Below are 8,892 nucleotides of genomic sequence, written 5' to 3'. Positions count from 1 at the left end.
TGCTGATCAAATCAATATTTTTATGGGTTGAGGGGTGTATTTTGTAATGAATACGTTGCATTCGTGATGGCTGATTCATCACTGGATGAATAGATTACCTTTCTGACGGATGGAAGAGGAGAGTGAAAGATTAAGAATAACAAGCTAGTTAACTTCCCTGCTTCCATGTTGACTATTCAGTCAAAAGTGTGCCACCGCTTCATTTCTGTCTGACTATTGCCAACAAATCATTTGGCTGATGTTACAAAAGATAGAGTTGTACTAAGCTATTGCATTCAAAGCATTCCATTCAAAACATGAAAGCAATAGATGTTGGTGCACTTATAGTTCAACATGCTTGAAGTATAGCTGTAGTTCTACTGTTGGTGGTTTGGGATACCCTGCCTTGAGTTTCAATCTATGTGAACAATCAGGAGTAGAATCCCATAGAAATGAAGAAAGAATACAGCCACAGAATCCGATTGGGAGGCATATGATTCAGAGAGTGGAATCATCTGTTGAATCTAGAGTTGGAAGGAGGGATAGACCCTCTACATCTACTGCAGGGGGGTCTACTTTTTGATGTGCATCACTTGAAAGTATTATGGATCAACTGATGATTAAAAAAATGAACATAGTTAATATTCAAACTCAGTTGGGAGAGATAGGAGCAAGAAATGCCTATAATGATGAATATCAGTAGAGGAGAGTTAAAATATTGATTTTGAAAATGTTTGATTTTGAAAATGTTATGGTAAGACTTCTTAGGGGTGAACCTAATGTGGACTTTCCTGCTTGCCCCAACCTTATGCTCTTGTTCATGATGCATGATGATGAAGAAGAAGATTCTGATGATGATGAGGAAGGAGATGAGAATTGATTTTTATGAGTTTAGTTTAGTGCATTTTGATGTTTATTTGTTATTTGTGAGTGTATTGTGATGTAATTTTATTTGGTACCTATTGTAGTACAAACTTTTATGTTGTGTTGTGAACTGAATCTGTAATAGTAATTGTAGAATTTCACATTTTCTGTATTTTAAGTATTTTCAATTTAATTTTTCAATTTTTGTATTTATGTATTTAATTCTCTACAAGTTCTTTAGAATATATTATATTTTATTTAATGCTTTAAAGTCTGTATGTAGTTTTACAGTTAGTACCTGTAGTATACCAGAACCAAGCTTCACAATAAAAAATCCTCTACATGTTAGTTTTTATTTTTGTGCATTTACTGTTATCTTTCACCTAAATTTTATATTAAAAGTATTTTTAAAATCACTTAAAAACTTAAGTTTGGGGGAAAGAAAAATTTATTTTAAAAAGAAGTAAACTAAATTTTATTTGTTCTTAATTAACTATATTTTTAAAATTAATTTAACATGATCTTGGATATTAGAGTTTAAATTTAAATGACTATACTTCTGTTTATAAATATTATGGTAAATTTAGGTAAAATTATGTTTAATAATGAAGGTCAATTCTAAAGTTAAAGATATTTAGTATGATAAGATAAGACTATGTTTTTCTATTTAAAGTAAAGAAAATTATATTTTTGAAGTGTTGAGAATTTTAGAGTTTCATGTAAGAAGATAAGAATGAGACTTTATGAAACATCATAAACTAATATAAATTTATAAAGTGAAGAAAGGAATAGAGTTTTAACTTTAAGAAGAGGATAGTAAAGTTTAAAATCATTAAAGGCTATCCAGATATAGTAATCTTCACTTAAAAATGAAAAAGAAAAAGAAAAGAATGGATTGAAAAGATCCTAAAAGAAAAAGAAAAGAAAGAGAAAAGAAAAGAAAAAGAAAAATAAGTGAAGAAAAGCCTAATAAAAAATTGGCTTCACTTGAATTAACTTAAGGAATAAGCTTCATTACATTTTCTAAACTTATATTGGAGTATTAGTAGCATTCCTAGTAAAGTTTTTATGAAGTTTTTTTTCATATGAATGTGCTAAATGTTATTAATATGAAAAATTACAATTCTTCTTGAAATGAATAGAGATTTAAAAATCTTAAATTTGATTACTGAGTATTCCTAAACTCAGAGTTTGAATCTAAGTTATTAAAGGTTTTTCTTAAATTTTGCTATTCTATTTATTAAACTAAAAGATAGAAGTTATAAGTTAATCTCTATCCTAAGTCATATGCTTTTATGTAATAAAAGTGTCACTTAAGGATAAGTAACACTTAAGTTTGAGGGATTTTGATACACCAAAATAATATACTGTTTTAAGCACATATTTTAATATTGCATTTAAAAAAGGGTACTTTCATGTTTCTATTGCAGGTATATCATTTTTATGCATTTGGAGCAAAAATGACATAAAAAAATAAAATTTGGAGCCAAAACAACGAATTTTGAGATTCCGACGCATGATGCGCCGTTTGATAGAGAATTGGCGCATGATACGCTAGAAACTACTTTTTGCAAATTAAGGCGATTTGAGACAAATTTTGCATAAATTTTCAAAGGGACACTTGTTCTACACACCTATTAGAGTAATTCAATGCATCTAGATACTTTTTAATGTTATTTTATCGCTTGAATGAAATGAGATATCTTTTAAATTTAAAAGAGTTGACTTTTACAGGGAATTTGAAATTCCTTTCAAAGGAGGCAGCCCAAAAATAAAAGAGAAGATTTTGAGGGGGACGACAAAGAGGGGTATGACAAAGGGAGAGAGAGAGAAAGTTAGCGTGAGAGGCAAGAGGAGAGAGGAGATTTTTTTCTTAGAGTTATAAGAGGAGAGGGAAGGTGAGATATTTCTTCTTCATTACACTTCTAAGAGAGAATTAAGTGGGATTGTAAGGAGAGAAAGGCTTGGAGAGAACATCTAGGCATTTGGTTGGGAAGAATTGTGAGAAAAGTTGTGGAGATAAGTTGTATTTTTATTTCTTTTATTTTGTAAACTTGTTTTTCTATATGAAATTTTCTGAGAAGTCTTCTTTATCCTTCTCTCTACTTTGAGATATGGTTTTGTGAAGAAATAATTTTGTTTTCTAAAGTTTTAAATGTTAATAATTTGTGATGATTTGAACTCCGATCTTCATTTACTTTTCGATCTAGCCAATTGAAATGTTAAAACTTATTAAGAAACATATGTTCTTAAATGGGATATGATTTCTACAACATAGGGAGAGTCACATTTGATTTCATAGGAGAGTATGTCATCCATGGGATTGGATGCAAATAAATAGGGAAATATTCTTTTTTGGATGCATAATTAAAGATTTTATGGTGACAAATTAAAATCCTCAATTTGGTGCAGCTGATTGAAAACTGATGCAAGATTGTTATCCCTCAGGTGAGGGAGTAGTGGGAGCTCTGGAGTAACAGCCATTATATTCCCAGCCTAACCACGGAATTAAGGAGTTAATGTTCTTTATAACACTCGGAAGAGGGTAAAGAATAGGATTGCTCCTATTTGGCACAAAATAGTTTATATATATATATATATATTCAAATGATTTCAATTTCTTCACAATAAATATACTTATTGTAAAGGGGAATGATGCTTTCTTAAATTTGAACATTTCGTCAAAACAAAATTTTTGCTTGTAAAGGGGAATGATGTTTTCTTAAATTTGAACATTCCGTCAAAACAAAATTTTTGTTTAATTTTCGTAATTTTACTTTTGAAAGTTAGTTCTTAGTTAGTTAACTTTGTTTGTCAACTACATTTTATATAGCAATTACCTTAGTAGTTAATATTCAAACTTCACACTTCACTTTTGTTTTTGTATTTTTAATTAGAAAATAATTTCAAAAACTTATTTAAAGGATTTTCCAACTTCTCGGTGGGATCGATATCTAGGACTCCATTAGAGGTTTTTATTACTTGAGTGATAGAGTACATGCGTCGATTTTAACAGAAATTTGACAGTTTAAAAAGAGTTCTAAAAGATAAACTATTTTCATAAAAGATATTTTTGTTGGGATTATATTAACTATTTATTATATATCTGTCGTGTGTAATTTTGTAATATTGAAAAATATTTGCAAAATTTACACACTAAATCTGTCCCGCGCATCTAGCTTTTACAGCTTTGTAGCTAAACCTCACTCTCTCTTTCTTACATGTTGAATCCTCACCACTTTGGTTACTATAAGTCCCACCTCTTGGAACTCCAGCTGATAGTTATAGGATAGAGTTTTGTTCCTTCGACCTTAGAGCTACCGAGATCACCCGTGGACGACACAATTTACGGATTACTAATCGGGGACCTCTGGTTAGGTTGGGTCCACTACCTTCATGACCAGGTAGACTTAGGTTCTTAGTAGCTTGAGACGACAGATTTGTGGTACTTTGGCCCGTCTACCTCTACCTTCTAAGGACTCATCCTCCCTTAATTTGACTACACCTATCTAGCCCTTTTGATCCTTTTGCCTTTATTGGCATTATCTTAACGGCCTGACTACCGATGAGCTGCATCCATTTAGAATACAACAATTTGTCCTATGCCCTTATGGTTTTAATGTGATTTGATGTATCATAATTTCCCATTGGGATGTTTGAGTAATATCGCAGGCTCTTTATACCAATGAGTTCATTACTCATGTAGGGCCTGTGAGAAATTCTCCACCCCGTGGCTTAGCAGAAGCTTCGAAAGCATCTGAGTATCCCCTTGTGAGATGACAATCCTTTGATAGCTCTATGCTGATCATTACTACTATGTTAGCAAAACCCTTTTAGATCAAGAGTGTTCTTGGACAACCCCCAATATGTATATAAACAAATGGGATACATCACCTTGGGAGTACTCTAGACCTTATAACAAACACATACACCTGAATCTCTAGTTATGAGTTGTCTATGTAAGTATTCTTTTGTGGATATTGGTCCTATCCTGATCTTGATTGGGCAAACAAACTTGACATATTCTTGTGAGGTTTATCTCATGTAGGCTCTCCACGCTCTTTTTCTTACTTTTCGTCTTTATCATATATCCATTTTTTTAGTTCCTTCCTTCTCCAGATCATTCATATGATCTGAAAAAAGATTTATTCAGAAAAAGGAAGTAGATGATGATAGATAAATTGGAAACTACTTCAAGAATAAAAAGAGAATAAGGGCGAAAACAATTGTTAGTTGGTTGCAGAGATTGCAGTTGAAAGTTGCACTGGAAGTTATCCACATAAGTCATAGTTAGTCACATATGCCGTAATTATTACTTTTAGTAACATCAGTTGGTCATAGAGGTTGTATGGGAAGCTGCAGTAGTAACTGACCATAAAGGTCATAGTTGGTCACATAGATCGTAGTTGGTAGCTATAATAATAGTTAGCCACATACACATAGTTTGTCATATAGGTCGTAGTTGGTAGCTATAAAAGCATTAGTTGACCATATAGGTCTCAGTTGGAAGCTACAATAACAGTTAACCACATAGGCCAACATAGGTCATAGTTGGTAACTTTAATAACATTAGTTGGTCATACTAGCCGTAGTTGGAAGCTGCAATAATAGTTAGCCACATAGGTCGTAGTTGGTCAAATAGATCTCATTTGGTAGCTACAAGAGTGTCAGTTGACTATAAAGTTTGTAGTTGGAAGGTGCAGTAGTTGTTAGTTACATAGATCATAGTTGGTCACATGGGTCGTAGTTGGTAGTTGGAGTAGCGTCGTTGGCCATAGAGGCCGTAGTTGAAAACTATAGTATCAATTAACCACAAAGACCATAATTAGTGTTACACTAGTTGGTGGTTGCAAACCTTCTCTTGGTTTTACCATTTTAAACCAAAGACAAGACTTACTGGTATGCGATGTATAGAAAATTTTAGAAGTCTGGAAGAATTCTTTGTTCAATATGACAGCCGTAAGCAGCCATCACTCGGAGTTATTGTCGAATCTTTAATATGATGTTATTATTTTATACATTATTTAAGATACATTGTTACACCATATTTGAGATGTACTATTACACCGTATTTGAAATTCAACATTACACTACAATTGGGATACATCATTAGCCAGTCGAGTTTACTGGTAGTGGAGATCAGAGGCAAATGATGGGTGGTTGTTGATCATGGTCGATAGCTACGGAGGCCAAAAGTTATCGTCAAGACTTTAATGTGGTGTTATTTATTACATCACATTTAGGATATGTTGTTACATAGTATTTGAGATTCATTTTTACTAGCAGAGTTAGCTGACGATGATTAGTAAGTTTTAACAAGTGGTGGTCGAGGGGGGTCGGTGGGAGGTGGTAGACGGTAATCGGCGACTATAGAGGTCGGGAGTTATCATGGAAACTTTAATATGACGTTATTCTTTATTGTTGCACTGTCTTTAAGATATTTTGTGACATCATATTCAGGATACATAGATAATTAGATGTTCTTATTGGACATTTATAAGACAATGTATCTTGTTGTACGCTTTTTGTTGATGATATCCATCCTGTGGATAAGACTAGAGAGGAAATACTTGAATCATGAAGGTTACCTTTAGAATTTAAATACTTACATTTGAGTAGATCTTAAACTGAATACATTAAATATAATTTTAGTATTAGTATATTTCGTGATAGAGTTTTAATAATTGGTCATCAAATCATTAAAATGAGTGAATGCTTTAGATATCCCAGGTTTATTGTTCAAAATGACGATTATACAAATGGGGCTGTTATTGGTAGAAAACAAGTTGGATGGTTGGAGTTGATGCATGCATAAGACCTATTGTGCGATAGAAAAGTGCCACATAGAATTAAAGGAATATATTATAAGATGGTACGGAGAAGTGCAATGCTTGATGATGAAGAATATTAGCCTGAAAAAGAGAAGAATAAAATCGGGTGTTGCTGAGAGATGAGAATATTCATATGTATGAGTGGTTTTACACCTAGAGGCAAAATGAGAAATGAATATATATATGCGAAAGGGCTGGACTAGCTACAAGATTAAAAATAATCGTCTTAGATGGTTTGATGACATTAAATGTGGATCATTGATGACCCAATTAGGAGAGTAGAACTAAAAAGATTTAGGCTAGTATAAAAAAAGATCTTAATTTATTAAATTTAATAAAAAATATTTAGGGTTATATATATAAACAAGATACTTATTAAATAATTAAAAAAAATATACAAGAGTCATAAGTTGAATCCTTCAGCTGAAAAAGGCAGCAATCACCTTCCCCCCACTTAAAAGAAAAAGATCAAGAAAAAAAAAAAAAAAAAAAAAAAAAAGGAAAGAAAGGCAACTTGCAGGCGACCATGTTCCAAAGCATCGGCTTTGAGATCCAACTTTATTTCTCATGAAAACTGCTCCAGCTTCGCATCAACTAAATACATCAAAGACTTACGAGCCATTATTATGCCATTATTCATTCAGTTCTTTCCTTCATGGATTAATAACCTTGCTAAGGTGTGATGCCAGAACACACCTTATCCTCTCCCCAGCCTTATCCCCCTTCCCCTCAAACTCCGGGAACCCATCCGCCACCTCCTTTCCCAACTCGCTTTCCTCAGGCACAGGCTCACTGCACTTGATCAGATAGTTATGGAGAAGACAAGCTGAAACGATGACAAAGGGCAGGGCTTGCGCACACTCATCGTTCCAAGCCCCGCGCAGCAACTGCCACCTCGCTCGGAGCCTTGCAAAAGCCTTGCGAACAAGCTCCATCCCACGGGCATGGACGGCATTATAAACGGCGGCGGTGGCGCCGCTTAGTTCATCAGCAGCGCTGAAAGGTGTGAGCAGCCATGGAAGCAGAGCGCAGCAGGAGCCGCCGAGGAAGTACCGTGGGATTGACGAACCGACACCATTGAGCTGGAGAGGCGGGCCGCAAGCGAGGACGATGGCTTGCGAGGAGTGGAGCTTTGTACGGGGGAGGATCTCAGCAGGGTGCATGGAGGCCCGCCATCCGACGGAGACGTCAAGGAATCTTCCTTCGGTGTCGACCAGGGCCTGCGCGATTACGGAGGAGCAGAAGCAGGAGAAGCCAAGGGAGCCACAGCAATTGGGGAGGGACATCCAGTGGAATCCTTGGAGGACGCGATTGAGATCGGAGGAGAGCTCGAAGAGGTGACCGAGTTGGTCGGCGACAGCCTTGCAGACTTCGTAAAAGGCGCGGCAGGCGAGATCCGGGGAAGGGAGGCCGAATCGGCGAGCGACGGAGCGAAAAGGGGCGGCGTGGGCGAGATGGAAGAGGGCAGCGCCGAGCTTGTGTTCAGGTGGGATAGAAACAACACCGGAGGGGGCGGCGGAGGCGGAGGAGTTTAGGGAAGGGGCGAGGGTTTGGAGGAGGAAATAAAAGGAGGGTTTTGACATTCGAAAGTTTTCCAGCCATCGCTGATCGCCCTGGTAAGGGGAGGAAGAGAGGAAGCGGATGAACCAGGAGGGTCGGGGAGATAATGAAGTGGTGGGAGAGGGGCAATTTAGGGTTAGGGTTTTGGGAGAGCGGCGGAGAAGGGTGAGGAGACGGGCGAGAGAGGCGGCGGCGGAGTGAACAGAGGACTCTAGGGTTAAGGCTTGGGAGGGGAGGAGGAGAAGATCACCGCTGAAATCACCGCGGCTGCCATCAGAAAGGAAGAGGAGGGAGAGAGAGATGGCGGATGCCGCAAGGGAGAGTGTGGGGGTGAGATCGTCATGGGCGAACTGGCCGCGTTCTTCTTCCTCTTCCTGCGTTGGTTTCCTCGATTTGGTGGAGCCGGTGGTGTCAGACGATGAGATCTTTGGGCCGGACATCACGGAGGCCATCGCCGGCCGTGAATGCATGTAGAGATAGAAATGGGAAATGGGAAATGCTCCAGCACCGATCCTAAAAAATGCAACACCATATCTCTAACAACAAATTTATTAAGCTAGATGGTTACTATGAATTTCCTGTCTTTAAATCATGCATTACCTTTTTCTCAGCAGTAATCTTCCTTCATGAAAATTTGATCGAATGTTATATCGGAAGA

General features: G+C 36.5%; 1 protein-coding gene across 1 annotated transcript; it reads right to left on the bottom strand.

Annotated features, from left to right (window-relative positions):
* Positions 1 to 7,028: 7,028 nt before the first annotated feature.
* On the bottom strand, positions 7,029 to 8,885 carry LOC110026733 (protein ALP1-like). The gene has a single exon (XM_020727821.1). It carries the CDS (start codon positions 8,702 to 8,704, stop codon positions 7,328 to 7,330), a length of 1,377 nt encoding a protein of 458 aa, XP_020583480.1. The 5' UTR covers positions 8,705 to 8,885; the 3' UTR covers positions 7,029 to 7,327.
* Between the last annotated feature and the right edge of the window lie 7 nt (positions 8,886 to 8,892).

Source organism: Phalaenopsis equestris, unplaced genomic scaffold (assembly GCF_001263595.1).
Source record: "Phalaenopsis equestris unplaced genomic scaffold, ASM126359v1 Scaffold000002, whole genome shotgun sequence".
Taxonomy (NCBI): domain Eukaryota; kingdom Viridiplantae; phylum Streptophyta; class Magnoliopsida; order Asparagales; family Orchidaceae; genus Phalaenopsis; species Phalaenopsis equestris.
The sequence above is the reverse complement of the archived record's forward strand: the minus strand, read 5'-3'. Positions and strand labels throughout refer to the sequence as shown.

Bases quoted from the DNA above. Each gene is read 5' to 3' on its own strand.
- LOC110026733 (XM_020727821.1), bottom strand. From the start codon at position 8,704: ATGCATTCACGGCCGGCGATGGCCTCCGTGATGTCCGGCCCAAAGATC.